This window comes from Hyperoodon ampullatus (assembly GCF_949752795.1).
Source record: "Hyperoodon ampullatus genome assembly, chromosome: 2".
Lineage (NCBI taxonomy): Eukaryota > Metazoa > Chordata > Mammalia > Artiodactyla > Ziphiidae > Hyperoodon > Hyperoodon ampullatus.
The window spans coordinates 128,633,903-128,651,828 of record NC_136915.1 but is presented as its reverse complement, the minus strand read 5'-3'; the positions used below and the strand labels follow the sequence as shown (position 1 = coordinate 128,651,828).

Here is a 17,926-nt window from a genome sequence, read left to right as displayed (position 1 = left end):
ATGCGGAAGAGAGTTATCAAGGTATCTTCTGCTCTTGTATTATTTTTTTATCCTGTAAATACCTGGGTGAACATGGCCCAGATTCTTAGCAGTACCTGACTGGCCAACATCATGCAGTGTTGAAGCTCCTGCCTGCCCTGCCACACGCACCAGTCAAGAATCCTCATTTCACGCCAGAGGGGTCCTTCACTTACTTATGTTGATAACTAGAGTTGACTAGGGTGAACTCAGAAGCAGAAAAAGCAGAGCAACCTATTGCTCCTGGCAGGATTACTATCAGATAGCTGGTGCCTGGGCCATGTCACAGACCAGCTGAGGACCTAACTATGGGCCTTATGTCATGGCCTTGGCCACTGACTTCCACACACAAGATTTCATAAGACTCATAGAAGCTGAAGCCAAATAGCTCAGGGAAATCATTCCAACTATTTTTTTTAACTAGAGCCTTTCTCTAAGAGTGGCAATATTATTTCTTTCCTTACACAGCTAGATGTGTGCTTGCTTCTGAATTTTTATATCAATCACCTTCACAATTATTTATATGTAAAAAAGCAATTAATAAAATAATTAAATATTTGGTTGAGAAAAATAGATGGAAAAGAAAAAATATATACTTATGAAGGTTATTAGAAACATGGGGACAGATTTATGAAAGAATACATTAATATTTAAATAATGTGCATGATTCTATTGAAACTGCATACAATTATCAAAGTATGTGGCCTGAGCCTAGAAGGAAATATTCTAAAATCAATAATTTTGTAAGAGGGGTGGGAACATGAGTGATATCTTTTAAGTTCTTTAAACTGATGGTTATGTCATTTTTGCAATTGAGAAAATACAGGTACCACTGCATCCTGTAGCTCTAAAAATGGCCACAATAATTGTGAATTGTTCCAGCTTATACTTCTAAGATGTTCCCAAAAGCCACTGCCATAATATGCATTTATACTTGCTGTTTCCACTGTCCCTCCTCCCACTCTCTCTTTGATCCACCATTCCACTGAGACAGTGTTTCTCAAGGTCACCATAATGCACATTCCAATGGTTAATCATCAGTCCTCACCTTATATAGCCTATCATCAGTATTTGGCACAGTTTGCCACTCCTTCGTATTTTAACGCTTATCTATAAATACTTCAGTATGTAGCTCTTGTCGATGAAATTTAATCAATAGTCAATCTATGAAAGAAATGGAAATTTTCAATTTTAGCAAAATTTGAGAATTATAACCCAGGAACAGCATCTGAGAAAGCTCCAAGAACTTTTCTGCCTGTTAAAAGTCAAGGCACAGTTCTTGTGAAGTTTTTTGAGACAGAGGGCTGTACATTAAATGACATATTATTGACAGTTTACACAGTTCAGATCTAAGTGTCACTGTGGCCCCTTACTAGATGAAAAAGGAATGTTATATTTTAAGGAGCTGTTTTTTTGGTGCTAGGAGAATGTTTCTCTTTCAGGTATTTCTACTGATGGGGAAGGTTTGGTCAATGCAGAATGCAGATACACAATGCACAGTAGAGGACAGAGAGGAGGCCAAAGGGCAGAGAAATATTTTATTGTTAAATTTTTATTGTCTTGCCATAAAATATGAATTTTATTTCACACTCTAAAATATATCACATAACAGTAATATAATATAATATATAATTATTACATCTAAAATAATGAACAGTAACTTCTCAGTATCATCAAATATCTTAGTCAGTGTTCTAATTTCCAATTATCTCAGACATGTTGGAATTACTTTTCAGTTTGATTGTTGAGTCAGGATCTAAATACAGTCCACATACTATGACTAGTTGGTGTATCTTTAAAGTTCCTTTTAACCTGCAGGTTCTCCTTCCTTCTTTTTTCTTCCCATGCAATTTCTTTATTGAGTAAACTGATAGTCCTTCCAATGCCTCCTTCCTTTTCAAAACACTTTCTTCTCTTGGTTTCTGAAATACTCCTTTCTCTTGGCTCTTCTACCTCACTGGCCACTCCTACTTAGTCTCTGTCAGTGGTTCTTTCTGGGCACTCTGACCTCTGAACACTGGCATGCTCAGGGTTTGGTTCTCAGTTATTTTGCTTCTTCAAGGAGATCTCATCTAGTCCAATGGTTCTGAATACCACCTAAATGTTGATGATTCTCAAGCTCTCCCCTGAACCCTGGACTTCTATATCCGACTATACAATCTCCACAATTGTTTATCTAATAGACATCTCAAACTTAACACATCCCAAATTGAACTCTTAATTCTTCCCCCAAAATCTGCTTCTCCCACTGACTTGCTCCCCAAAAATGAGTAACTACTCTACCCTTCCAGAATCCCTGGAGTTATTCCTGATCCTTCTCTTGCTATCCCACTGTCATCTAATCTATCAGCAAATTCTGTCATATTTACCCTCATGCAATCTGACATCTTAGCCCTACCTTCATCACTAATATCCTAATCTAAACCACTATTAACTCTTACTTGGATTATTGAAATTGCCACCTAATTTGTTTCCCTGCTTCTACTCTTTCTTTCCTTCAGTTTACCTCCACAAAGCAGCTAAAACAATCCTTCTCAATTGTGAATCAGATCATATCAGTATTCTACTTAATAGTAGATTAGGGATTACTGTATAGACTGTCCTTACAACAGATCTGCTCCCCGTCCCCTGACTCTCTGACCTTATCTCCCCACCTCTCTTCCCCATCCCACATCACCCTTGTCACATGATCTCTTCATTGTTTCTCAGATACGTGAAGCACACTTTGATCTCAGGACTTTATGCCTTCTGTTCTTGGAACTCCCTTCTACCATTTAACCACATGGCTTGCTACCTTACCTCCCTCTGGTCTGTGCCCAGATGTCTTTCTATTAATGAGGCCTTCTCTGAGCTCCCTAACCCTTGTCCTTTGACTTATCCCTCCCAGTTTCCTTACTTGATCTTTACCCATTTTTCTTCCCTCTTAAGCAGTGTATACACACACACACACACTCACACACACATGCACAATTTATGGGGAAAGAAATCTCAATCTCCTCCTTATGAAGGAAGGATGATGTTACAGATATATTATGATGCAATGAGGACCATATGCAGGACACTGGTAAAATTATGAGGTCAGGATTTTTACTGAAATGTTTGCCTATATGAAATGCATTAGACCAAAGTCAGTGTTTCTCCCTGCTAACTTCCTAGTGGCAGCAACTCTTATTCCTACCCACAGTATGGGATTTTAAGATCAAAGGAATGAGACCTAGGGCAAAAATTGAGGTAACAGGGAGGCATTGTAACAACTGGAAAGTTTTCCAAGTTGGCAAATTTACATTGTTTTTCTGGACAGAAATAAAAGATTCCCTATGTCCCTGTGGATATCAGGGAAGAAAAACATTTCAACCTTGCACTTCAGATTAGCAATTTCAGGACAGCCTTGAGAGGGTTTGAAAAATTGGTTGAACGTATAGCAGCTCAGAAAAGAGATGAAAGAGCTGGCTTTTTTATCCAGAAAGAAGGTAAGATCAGTGATCACAGGGCAGTCCAGTTGGGTCCATTGATTAGACCTGGGAAGAGCTTTAAGCCATCATGGAGAAGCAACATAGCTTAATAGCAAAGACATTGAATGGGGGGCCTCAAGTCCTCATTCTGAATATGTCCTTGAATAGCTAAGTGGACTTGAGGAAGCTCTTTTCATTTTTCTGAATGTTAGTTGACTCAAGTGTAAAATTAGGGGGTTGGATTAAATGACATTTAAGCGTTCTTCTGTGGGATCTACCGTTTGGTGGCTCACTGATTGCCCTGGGACTCTCAGTAGTGCATAATGACCATTAGCAAGCCACATGAGCCACCTGACATCTCTTTACTTAACGATATCACAAGATCATGAAGACTTTTATAAGTAAGGCAAAGTTTCCTACCTCACCATGATTCACTCTCTGGGCCTCTCCCCACGTCTTTAAGCTAGAATAATTTCAAGCATGAGAAGGTAAGGGAAAGGTGGTGAACAGTAGTCTGCCAAGATTATTAGCAGCTGGTACCAACACAGAACTGAAAGTACAGCTCCATGGTCAAGGTTGAAGGGAAGTGGTGTAGTGTGTAGCTTCAGAGCATTGAGGACAGCAGTGAAGAGCAAGGCTTAACAGCAGAGTAAAAGGCTAACAGAACAAATCCTGCTGTTGTGAGGAAAGAAGCAGGGCCCACATAACTGCTAAAGGGTCAGCATGGCCAGCCTCTTAATATGCCAGGTTGTATAGTCATGAATAAGTGAAAATATTGACTTTGGGTGTTCAAACCCAAAATGGTATTATTTGAATAGTATTTAAGAATTTATAAGTCAGTTTAATAAATATAATTTAATTACTTCTCATAACAATTCTAATAGACAACTATTACTATTATTGCTATATCCCCGTTTTATTTGTTAAAAAATGAGAGGTATGGATAAATCAACTCTCAAGTCGTTCAATTCCTAAGTGTTACAGCTGATTCAGACCTTTCAGATATGCTTTTGTTAGATGACAGAGAATTTTAGCTGGGCTTTCTAAACTACTCAATAAGCTTTCATTTTTCCCTAGTCAGTTTGTTTTAACTCTCTGTATAACTGATTTTCCAAACCCTTGCCACTTTTTCTGATTCCTCTACAGGAACTCACCTCCGCTCAGTCAAGCTTCCAACATCATAAGTGAAAGCAAAGCCAAAAGACAAGAATTCTCTCAAATTCCTTTTCTTCCACTTCCAACTTACCTGAAGCAGCACCTGTCCTTTCTTCCACTTTCTTCCATCCCTCCTCCCCTCCAGAGCTATCACCTTGCTGCAACAACTGCAAAACCTCCTTTTCCACTGGCTATGTCTTCTAAAACTAAAATTATAACCATGGTCCTGACCTTGACTTTCTCTTCCTTTTAAGCTGTATGTCTTTCCTTTGCTTCTCCACTAAATTTCCCCATAGTGTCACCACTTTGTTTTCAATCAACTCAAGTCTGGCTTCCCTCATCACTTTGCTGAAAAAATGCTTTTTTACCTAGGTATTCGATCACCTAATATGCCTGCCAAATTCAATAACTTGTTTATATTTTCCAGCTTACTTGGCCATTTTACTACATTAACAGTTAGCTGCCACTGTTTCTAGAAATGTTCTCCTTCAGTGTCTCTCATCACACCACTTTCTTCTTATTTTTTCCTCTTGTAATTCTTTCTTTGTCTCTTTTTTTCTTGAGCTTTGCCCGTGTTGTCTCTCTGTCTTCTAGCGTAGACATCATCTACCTAGTCTCCTAAGCCAGGTGTCTTGGTATAAATTTTGACTATTTTATGGTATCTCACTCTTGGGTTATTATAGCAGCCTCTTGATATAATGGTCTTCTTGCCAAGAGTTATTCCTTTCTGTATACTTCTGCAGGGAGATTTTCCTTTAAAAATCTGTTTTGAATTGCCACATTCCTGGCTTATTAGTTCACCCTTAAATTCCATATACATTAACTTGGCATCCAGGTCTATTCACAGTCATCCCTTAACCTACTTTTCCAGCTTCAGCCCCTGGAACTTCGTTTCATGCACCTCTGCCCTAACATGAATCTCTCAGCATTTCCAAGCATGGCATACTCTTAACGACTCTGATTTTGCACGTGTCATCCCTGCAATGTGTAGTGCATTTCCTCCCATTTTTGTGCCTATAAACTCTTGCTCATTTTTCAAGACCCAAATCAAATATCACTTCTTCATAAAAACTTCCAAACTTTCCCTAAGCAAAGCCACCCTTAGAACTTTTGATGCACTTTATTGGCATCACAAGGCTATACCTGCTAATCTTAAGCTGCAGAAATTTATATACATGTGAGTATTAAATACCTGCCCCTTCTTTCCTGAATTGAACTGTGTGTGCTTTGAAGGCTTTGTAACCCCAGGGTTAGCCCAGAGTCTGAAGCCAGGAAGTATGCCTTAAAGGTGTGTTAAATTAACAAGTTAATCTTGCTTACATTTATAAGCTTGCAATTATAAAGTCACACTGAAAATTTCCTTCTTCTGTAGTATATATGTTTGTATACACACACACACATACATATATATATATATATTTAGAGAGAGAGAACATATATATATATATATATTATAGGCATAGATATATATTTTATAATATATTATAATTATACTATAATGTACTATAGTATAGTTTATATGTATATGTATATATATTAGATTTGATCAAAACCAAGTACTGCTAGATAAATTACCTTTATGACAGCGACTAAACTGAAAGGCTGAGAAGGGAGAAATGTAATCTGAATTTTGATCAGACTGCTAATACTGGCATACATTCATATTCCCTTATAAATACAGGACAATAGGGTCTACCTCTCACCGTAGGCAGGAATCTAAGAACTAGAGAGAACATTTCTAATGGAACAGTTGTTTACCTCAAAAATGATACCAAGTACATTGCAGGATTTCATCTGTACAATATTGTTCTTAAATCTTCTTGTCAATTACCCAATAGAATGAAAATCATCCCAGGAAACGAAAGTCTTATAACCCTCATCCAGTGGCATTTAGAGTGAAACACCTATCTTGTACTAGTTGGTATGAATTTAAAACAGCTAAGCTATTTGGATCTCTCATATGAATATCAAACTTAATATGACCAAGATTGAATGGTTTATTTTCCCTAAGAATTATGGTCCTTATTCATTTGCCCCTGTTTTGGTAAATAGTACCAACACCTGCTGAGTTTTGAAATTAGAAACCTGAGTGTCATTCTAGAACAGGGTTTCTCAACCTTGACACCATTGACATTTGGGGCTGGATAATTCTTTGTTCTGTATATGTGTATGTGTGTGAGGCCGGGGGTGGGGCAGGCTATCCTGTGCATTGCAGAATGTTTAGTGGCATCTCTGGCCACTACCCACCAGATGTCAGTAGCACCCCCATCCTTAGTTGTAACAATCAAAAAATGTCTGCAGACGTTGCCAAATAGCCTTGTGAGAGAGGGAGGATAAACACTCCGAATGGCAACCATTACAATAGAATCCAGCCTGTCCTTCAATCACAACTTGGTCCCCAACAACTTCCAAGCTATTAGCAAGTCTTTGCAATTCTACTTCCAACCATATCTCACCATATCAGTGCTATCTCTTTGATGCCTATACCACTATCATCCAGTTGATGACACTTTCAAGAGTGAAAGGGGGTGTTATTAATAATTAAGTTGAGGGACTTCCCTGGCAGTCCAGTGGTTAAGACTCCATGCTCCCAATGCAGGGGGCATGGGTTTGATCCCTGGTTAGGGAACTAAGATCACACATGTGGCAGGGCATGGCCTAATAATAATAATAATAATAATAAGTTGAGAAAGCAGGCATAAACGAGACTTCCATGGCAGCTCAGGATGGACCATCACCCTCAGTATCATCCGGGCCTAAGCCTCCACATTTGAAACCCGGGTTAAATGCACTAGCCCCTCAGTGATTTTATAGCTTTCACTATTATCCTCACAGCCACCAGTGTCTTTCAAACTCTCTAGTGATAGCTCACCATTATGCTTGGAATAAAATACAAACTTCTAACTCTAGCTTGGCCCTCCTTCCTCTCTGATCTCACCTCATGGTACTTTCCCCAGTCCTCACTACACTTCATGTCACTGACTTTCCCAGAATGCACCAAGCTCTTTCCTGCCTCAGTGTCTTTGTGTTTGTCAGCCTCTGCCTAAAATCCTCTTGTCTACCTTTGCACATGGCTGACTCCTTTTGCTTATCAGGTCTAAGCCTTATTTTTTTTTACCTGTCCTTAGAAAGGGATTCCCTCAGGTCCACCCCCACACACCAGCACTAGATAATTCTATCACAGCTCTCTATTGGTTTCCTTCTGAGCACTTATCTCACTCTATACTTAATGATTCTCACGTTGTTACTAAGGTATGGCCTACATACAGTAAAGCACAGAAAGAGCAGTAATCTTAAGTGTATAACTCGGTAAATTTGGACATATGTTAATATACCTGTAGTTAGCAACCGGATCAAGACAGGAATATTTCTATCATTCCAGAATGTTCTCTCATGCCCTTTTACACAGATAACCACTAATCCAACGTCTATCTCTAGTAATTAGTCTTGCCTGTCACAATCTGTAAATATTTTGTTCACTTGTTGATTTTCTGTTTCTCCCACTAGAATGTAAACTACAGAGGAAGGGGTCTTGTCTATCTAGTTTTCCATTCTAAGACCACTGTCTAGCTCAGTTCTGACACATAACAGTTGCTTAATGCATATTTGTGTCTAACTCCTTCTGGTCCTGAGACTCAATAGCTATACCCCAGTGAATCACAAAATTTGTCAAAATCAATATTCAGTCAATGGTGTGGTTTGTGTGCATGTCTGTTTACAGTGTCAAAGAATCAATCAACAGTTGTTCTTTGTAGTGACTGTAATTTTGCCCATATAACAGATGGGAAAGTGGAAAGTCAGAGATATTAAGTTACCAGTGTGACTCACAAAAATCAGTAATTGACAAAGCTAGAGTCCAGATTTTTTTTACTCTGTCTAGCATATGGCAGCTAGTGATAAAAAGTCAGGTAAAGTCGGATATTATCTAAGGCTTTAGGAAATTTGACATTAATAAAAATTATTTCAAGGGGAAAGATTTTAGAAGAGATAGTGCAAAAGAGATTGGAGCCTTTCAAAGATTACAGTACAACTTCAAATGGTAAAGAGAAAGATGGAAGGTACCCAAACAATGACAGTAGATATGAAGAACATTATTGAATAGGCTCTGCATTAAAAGGATCTAGATAAAGTGTGGAAAATGATGAATTACAAGGGTGTAGGGGCAGGAGAATCCTAGGAACCAAGGAACCTGCAGGTAGGTTCTTACCACACCACTTCCAGTAACAATATCTTTGCTGAGACCTAAGAGGAGTAAGGAGCAAGTGAAGCCTCAGGGTCTTTGGGCGTCCTGTTGAAAACTGGTATGGAGACCTGTCTTTCTTGGGTTGAATGAATTCACCTATCTTTCCCTTAATATGTATCAGAACTCTATTATGATCTGAAGTCTCTCATCATTTACTCCTGCTCCCATTCTTCTTTTTTCATAGGAGTTTCCCCCCCAATAAATCTCTTGCAATTCTGCGTCTGTTTTGGGGTCTGCTTCTTAGAAAATCCAAAATGAAACACCCTCACTTTACATCATATGTAAAAATATGCTGAGATGAATTAAAGACATCGCGTAAAAAGTAAAATAATAAAATTTTGGCAAGAAAAAGAAAAACAACAAAAAAAGAATTGCTCTTTGCTCACTTCTATCTTCCACCCAAGATTAGCTCTAGCAAACACTCCTGTTAGTAAAAGGTTTTCCCAATAGGAAAGAAGTAATTCACTTTCTTATCTTTGTATTCCTGAACAAAATGCCTAAAGTAATTGAGACAAAATCTATGGAGGAGATACTAAACACCAAAGTAAAATATTTTCTTCTAAGTAATATTCTAGCCAAGAGCCTAGTTATGTTCCCATGAAAAGACCTTTAAACTTTAGAAGAATATGGTTTTTATAGGTTGAAATAATGAAATAGATTAGAAAATGGGAAAAAAAGCAGCTGAAAAATGCAATATATTTCTTTGAATTTTATGACAATGTTCTTGTGATTTGTTACAGTGCAGATGCAATTGATTATGACGAGTTTTATGTGACAGTACAGGAACTCTTTGGTCCAGAAGTGAAGAATCAAGATGTGAAATGCTTTTACAGGAAACTCTGCAACAGCCCTGATGCATCTATAGACTGGTGTGAGGTAGTCATTTTTCATGTTTGTAATATGAAATCCAGGTATTATTTTTCTTTGTTCAGCAAAAATAATTAAAGTGTTGCTCCCACAGGGGTTAAACCCACAGTGTGTGTGTGGCACATTTAAATGCCTATACCCATAAAGGCACGACACTGCCCATAATTAAAAGAGAGTAAGGCAGACAGATGTTTCACCTTCATTATATTCTAAATGAGGTATTCTTTTTTTTTTTTTTTTTTTTTTTTTGCTGTACGCGGGCCTCGCACTGTTGTGGTCTCTCCCGTTGTGGAGCACAGGCTCCGGACGCGCAGGCTCCGGACGCGCAGGCTCAGAGGCCATGGCTCACGGGCCCAGCAGCTCCGCAGCATGTGGGATCCTCCCGGACCGGGGCACGAACCCGTGTCCCCTTCATCGGCAGGCGGACTCTCAACCACTGCGCCACCAGGGAAGCCCTCCATACTTTTAAGAGAAGAAAAAGGCTGAGGTTGACCAACTAGTGTTTTCTGAGTCATTTTCTGATTGGTACAGTATTGACTCCTTAGATATCACTCTGATGTTGTTGGAAGAACATATAGAAGCATGTTTGGTTGCAAAGTAATCTATGAACTATGGAAAAGGAGGGGGGAAAGCCTCCAGTCCTCATTTAAACTCACAGAAGACTACATTCTATAGATTTGTTTCTAAATCTAAAAGGATTTGAGGTAACTTACAATTGAAAAAATTGCATACTGCATACAGAGTAATCAAAATGACTTTTAAATTATCTGGCTCTCTCTGAAAAATCAGTAGATATAGTAGGCAAAAGAAAAAGCAAGGATTTAATGGATTTGACTATCACATTTAAGGAGCTGGTAATTATGTTTAAATAGAACTTTGAATCCAAGATATAGAAAAGATACATCTCAACTATATACAGGGCCATCACAAAATTGACCATGGGGAAAGCTAAAAATAACATTTCAATAAATTCCAATATAATAAAATTATAAACCAATAATAAATGATAGTTCAAATCCCCAAAACCAAGCAAACAAACAAATTCATCAATTAATTTTGGGAAAGAAATTGCAAACAAAAAATGTTCTATTAAGCCTTTGAAGAACATGTAATTCCCACATTGAAACTGAGAAAGACCCTGCGGGACCTTCCCAGTGACAGAATCTTTTGTGTCCCTGCTAATTGTTGATTGGGAAAAGCAGCTATAGAAATACACCATGACCTCCTAGACCCTCCATGTAGAACAAAGAATAGCCCTTAGCAGTTAATGTCTGGGGAAGCAAAGAATGCAGAAACAAATATAGGAGATACAGGCAGGAGAGTAGCCGTAACTTAAGCAGTTATGGCTGTCACTTAAACAGTTAAACATAATAACTCAATCACAAAGACTCCCAGTTCTGTTTCAGAGGTAAAGATAAGTCTGAAGCACATTAGTAAGTTGTTCTGAAGATACTAAAACCCCCACCAGGTTAACTGTAAGTTAACCAGAAGTTACCTGCATCAGTATGCCCTCAGCATGCAACCCTCAGACTGGTTAGAACCAGAAAACTGAAAATTGAGATTCCAAGACATCAGCTAATCAGGGAATTGAGCACAAGGTGATCACATACTCTGATTCTCTGCATCTGACTTATTTCACTTAGCATAATATCCTCAAGGTCCAGCCATGTTGTTGTAAACAGCAGGATTTCCTTTTATCTAAATTTAGCAACTTCAGTAAATCATTTCACAGAATTCAACATCCATTCATGATAGAAATTCTTACCAAAGTGGGTATAGAGGAAACATATCTCAACATAATAAAAGCCATTTATGACAAACCCACTGCCACGGTAATACTCAATGGTGGAAAGCTGAAAGCCTTCCCGCTAAAATCTGGAACAAGACAAGAATGCCCACTCTCACCACTTCCATTCAACATAGTATTGGAAGTCCTTGCCACAGCAATCAGACAAGAAAAAGAAATGAAAGGTATCCAAATTGGAAGAGAGGAGGTAAAAATTGTTACTATATGCAGATGACATGATACTATATAAAGAAAACCCTAAGGACTCCACACAAAAACTACTAGATTTAATAAATGAATTCAGCAAAGTAGCAGGATACAAGATTAACATTCAGAAATTGGTTGCATCTCTTTACATTAACAATGAAAGATCAGAAAGGGAATGTAAAAAAAAATACCTTTTAAAATTGCACCCAAAAATAAATAAATAAATAAAATACCTAGGAATAAACCTGTCCAAGGGGGTAAAAGACTTGGTGAAAGTCTTTCAGGTGAAAGACACTGAGAACTATAAAACATTAATAAAGGAAATTAAAGATGATTCAAAGAAGTGGAAAGATATCCCATGCCCTTGGATTGGAAGAATTAATATTGTTAAAATGGCAATACTACCCAAAGCAGTCTACAGATTTAATGCAATCCCTATCAAATTACCATAACATTTTTCACAGAACTAGAGCAAATAATACTAAACCTTATATGGAACCATAATAAAAGACCCAGAATTGCCAAAGCAGTCCTGAGGGGGGGAAAAAAAAAAAAACAGTGTGGGAGGCATAACTCTCCCAGACTTCAGACAATACTACAAAGCTACAGTAATCAAAACAGTGTGGTATTTGCACAAAAACAGACATACAGATCAGTGGAACAGAATGGAGAGCCCAGAAATAAACCCACAGACCAATGGTCAGTTAATCTTTGACAAAGGAGGCAAGAATGTGCAATATGAAAAAGAGAGTCTCTTCAGCAAGTGGTGCTTGAAAGTTGGACACCTGCATATAAATCAACAAAGTTAGAACACACCCTCATACCATGCACAAAAATAAACTATGGCTTGAAGACTTAAACATAAGACATGAAACCATAAAACTCCTAGAAGAGAGGATAGGCAATATATTCTCTGACATAAATTGTACCAACAATTTCTTAGGTCAATCTCCCAAGGAAATATAAATAAAAACAAAAGTAAACAAATGGGACCTAATCAAACTTACAAGCTTTTATTTTTGCGGTACGCAGGTCTCTCACTGCTGTGGCCTCTCCCGCTGCGGAGCACAGGCTCCGGACGCGCAGGCCCAGCGGCCATGGCCCACAGGCCCAGCCACTCCATGGCACGCGGGATCCTCCTGGACCTGGGCACAAACCCGTGTCCCCTGCATCGGCAGGCGGACTCTCAACCACTGAGCCACCAGGGAAGCCCCAAACTTACAAGCTTTTACACAGTGAAGGAAACCATAAAAAAAAAAAAAAAAGAAAAGACAACCTATGGAATGGGAGAAAATATTTGCAAAAGATGCAACCAACAAGGGCTTAATCTCCAAAATATACAAACAGTTCATACAACTCAACAACAACAAATAGATATTTCTCCAAAGAAGACATACAGGTGGCCAGTAAGCACATGAAAAGATGCTCAACATCATTAGTTATTAGAGAAATGCAAATCAAAACTACAAGATACCGCCTCACACTGGTCAGAATGGCCATGATTTAAAAAATCTATAAATAACAAATGTTGGAGAGGGTGTGGAGAAAAAGGAACCCTCCTACAATGTTGGTAGGAATGTAAGTTAGTGTAGCCACTGTGGAAAACAGTATGGAGGTTTCTCAAAAAAACCAAAAATAGAACTTCCATATGATCCAGAAATCCCACTCCTGGGCATATACCCAGACAAAATTATACCCACTCCTATGTTCATAGCAGCACTATTCACAATAGCCAAGACATGGAAACAACCTAAATGCCCAACAGCAGATGAACAGATAAAGAAGATGTGGTATATATGTATACAATGGAATACTACTCAACCATAAAAAAGAATGAAATAATGCCATTTTCAGCAACATGAATGCAAACAGAGATTATCATACTAAGTGAAGTAACTCAGAAAGGGAAAGACAAATACCATATAATATCACTTATATGTGGAATCTAAAATACGGCACAGATGAACCTATCTACAAAACAGAAACAGGCTCTCAGACATAGAGAACAGACTTGTAGTTGCCAAGGGGGAGGGAGGAGGGGAGGGAAGGACTGGGAGTTTGGGGTTAGTAGATGCAAATTATTACATTTAGAATAGATGGACAACAAGGTCCTACTATATAGCACAGGGAACTACATTCAATCTTCTCAGATAAAACATAATGGAAAAGAATATAAAAAATGTATATATGTGTAAAACTGAGTCACTTTTCTGTACAGCAGAAATTAGCACAACATTGTAAATCAACTATACTTCAATTTAAAAAATAGAGAATAAAAAAAAAGAAACATTTATTATCTCACAAGTGCCATAGATCAGGAGTCTGGACACAGCTTAATTGGGTCCTCTTCTCAGGGTCTCACAAGGCTGCAATCAAGGTATTCTCATTTAGAGGCTTGACTAGAGGAAAATCTGTTTCCAAGCTAATTCAGAGAGTTGGTAGAATTCAGTTACTTGTTTTTGTATGACTGAAGGACTCATCTCTTTATTGGCTTGAAGCTGGAGACTGGAAGCTGCCCTCATGTCCTAGAGGCTGTCTGCAGTTCTCTGCCACATAGCCCTCTACATAGACAGTTCACAACTTTGCTTCCTCAAGGCTGGCAGGAGAATCTCTATTTCCATAGTCCATGAAGACAGTCTTAAATAATATAATTATGAGAGAAACAGCCCATTTCATTTGCTTTATTCTTTTGGTTGAAAGCAAGTCACAGGTTCTATGCATACTCAAGGGATGGAGATGATACAGAGGTGTGGCTTATTGTATGTGTGTGTTGAGGAGTCACATTAGGATGTGTTCACCATAGGCTTACTAGGAATATATTTAATCAAGGATCATATTTAATAGTGAAATACTAGAAACACTCCCATTAAAGTCAAGAACAAGAAAAGGATGCCTATTATCACCACTAGTCTTCAACATTTTATTGGAGGTTGTAAGTAAAGAAAAAAAAGTGATATGTAATAATCTATGAAAAAATACAAAATTGTCATTATTTGTGTATGATGTCTACCAGGCATATACAAGAGAATCACATTGCTAGCTATTAGAAGTAAGAGGAAAGTTCAAGAGAATTCAATGAAGATAAACACGCAAGAATCAGTAACTTTCATAAACATCAGCAATAACCCTTACAACACACACATAAAGCTAACAGGAAAAAAGGATTCCATTTGCAAGAGAAACAAATAGCAGAATATATTATGGGACAAATCTATTAAGGAATGTATAAGGTTATGACATTTTACTGAAGGAATAAGAGAAAATCTGGAAAATAATTGGGAGACTCAATTTGTAAAGAAAAAATGGCCTGCAAATTAACTTATAGATTTAATAGAATTCCTCAGGGATTGGCAAAAATAGCAGAGTAGGAAGGTTCTGAGCTTACTTCATTCCATGTGCATACCAAAATTACAACTATTTAAAGAGCAGCTACTGATGTCTTTTTCTGAAGAGTAGCAGAAAAATCTTCTACAACTAAAGATATAAAGAAGAAACAACAAGATGGATAGGAGGAGTGGAGTCATGGGATAGTCAAGACCCATACCCCCGGCAGGTGACCCAGAAATGGGAGAATAATCATAATTGCAGAGGTTCTCCCCAAGGAGCAAGGGGTCCAAACCCCACAGTGAACACGCCACCCAGGGGTCCTTCACCAGGAAGATGAGCCCCCAGAATATTTGCCTTTGAATGCCAGTGGGGCTTACTTTCAGGAGAGCCAGAGGACTGTGGGAAATAAAGAGTCCACTCATAAAGGGCACACATAAAACCTCAAACACTATGGGACCCTGGACAGAAGCAGTAATGTGAAAAGAGCATGGGTCATAAACACTTGCTGATTTTGAAGAGCCTCCCAGAGAGGCAGGATGCAGCTGGGACTCAGTGAGGGGACATACACATGGGCAGCAGACAGTTTTGGGAGATCATACCATAATGAAGACACTAGTGCTAACAAGTGCCATTTTGGAATCCTTCCTCTAGCTTATCAGCAGGACCTGTCCTGTCCACCAGTTGGTTGGTTCCAGTCCTGGGATATTCCAGGCCAAGCAGCTAGCTGGGAAGGGACCCAGCCCCACCCACCAGCAAGTCAGCTGCCATAAGACCCCCTGAGATGTCAGCTGCCCCAGGACTCAGTCCTTCCCACCAGAGGGCCCAAGACTTGGTCTCACCCACCAGTTGGATAGCATTCACCCCAGGACCCCTGGGACCCCACAGCCAGCCATCGGACCCAGCCTCACCCACCAGTGGGTGAACACAAAGTCTGGGAGCCCCAGGCCTCTCAGCCAGAAACCCCAGGACCCAGCTCTGTCAACCGGTGGGTCAGCACTAGACCCAGGGTCCAGTCTCACCCACCAGTGGGCAGACACCAAGCCTGCGACCCCCTGAGCCACAACCCAACCCACAAGTAGGTGAATATCAACCCCAGGACCATTAAGTCCTTATAGCCAGCCAGACAGGACGCAGCCACCCACCAGCAGCTGGCAGCCTCTACACAAGGCAGGGCCTGGCAACCAACTGCACTGGGAGCCAGCCACAGTAGACAGCCTGTCACAACAGAATGACCCATGCCACCCACATAGAGGGTACCCCTGGATCATATACTCTGATGACCATAGAGGAATGTGCTATTGGTCCTCATAGGATATTTCCTACATAAGTACACTTTTCCAAAACTGGGAAATATAACCAACCTACAAAATACATAGAAATAAAAACAGAGCAAAATGAGGCAACAGAGGAATATGTTCCAGACAAAGGAACAAGATAAAATCTGAGAAGAACTAAGTGAAGTAGATATAAGATACCCAATAAAAAGTTCCAGGTAATGATCACAATGATAATCAAAGAACTTGGGAGAACATTGGATGAACATAGTGAGAAGTTTAACAAAGAGTTAGAAAATACAAAGGACAGAATAGAGATGAAAAACACAACAATTGGAATTAAAAATACGCTAAAAGGAATCAACAGTAGAGTAGATGAATACAAAGGAATGTTCAGCAAACTGAAGACAGAGTAGTAGAAATCATTCAAGGCTGAAAGGAAAAAAGAAAAAAGAATTTAAAAAAATGATAACAGTTTTAAGAGACTTCTGAGGCATCGAGTATTCTAACATTTGTATTATTGGGGTCCCAAAAGGAGAAGAGAGAAATGGGCAGAAAACATATGTGAAGACATAATAGCTGAAAACTTTTCCTAACCTGGGGAAGGAAACAGACATCCAGGTCTAGGAAGCATAGAGAGTCCCAAACAGGATCAACCCAAAGAGGACCACGCCAAAACACACTGTAATTAAAATGGCAAAAATTAAAGATTAAGAGAGAATATTAAAAGCATCAAGGGAAAAGCAACAACTTACCCACAAGGCCACTCCCAGGAGGCTATCAGCTGACTTTTCAGCAGAAGCTCTGCAGGCCAGAAGGGAATGGCACAACATATTTAAAGTGATGAAGGAAAAACCTAAAAATGAGAATACTCTACCCAGCAAGGCTATTATTCAGCTTTGAAGGTGAGAAAAAAGACAAGCAATAGCTAAACAATTTCAGCACACAAAACTAGCTTTACAAGGAATATTAAAGGGACTTCTCTAAGTAGAAAGGAAAGGGCACAACTAGGAGTATGAAAATTACAAAAGGAAAAAAATCTCATTGGAAAAGGCAAATATGCAGTCAAAAGTATTAGATCAGCCACTTATAAAGGTAACAGAAAGACAAAATAGTAAAATAGTAAAATAGTAAAATCATCTCTATACACAATAAGTAATTAAGTGATACTCAAAACAAAAGTATGTAAAATAGGATGCCAAAAGCAGTAAACTTGGGAGGGGGAGTAAAAATGCAGGGTTGTGAAAATGTGTTCAAACTTAAGAGATCAATAACTTAAAATAATAACATATCTGTCTAGCTATCTGGATATAGATATAGATTGCTACATATAAACCTCATGTGATTTGGCTAACCACAAGCCAAAAATCTATAATAGATACATGCACAAAAAAGATAAAGTAATTCAAAGATAATGTTAAAGAAGTCATCAGATCACAAGAGATCAAAAAAAAAAAAAAAAAAAAAAGGAATGGAACCAAAACCCCTACAAAACAACCCCCAAACATGAACAAAATGGCAATAAGTACATATCTATCAATAATTACTTTAAATATAAGCATTTATATTTATAAAGTATAAAATGTAAAAAAACAAG

At 38.6% G+C, this 17,926-nt stretch overlaps 1 protein-coding gene across 1 annotated transcript in view; it reads left to right on the top strand.

Moving 5' to 3' along the window:
- The window catches only part of WDR64 (WD repeat domain 64), a gene marked incomplete at both ends in the record, with an annotated part of 80,840 nt that continues 62,914 nt past the window's right edge, over window positions 1-17,926 (top strand). The window contains 3 exon segments of the mRNA XM_079722249.1: window positions 1-21; window positions 3,329-3,488; window positions 9,614-9,744. Of these exon segments, the coding sequence (XP_079578375.1) occupies window positions 1-21; window positions 3,329-3,488; window positions 9,614-9,744 (312 nt within the window).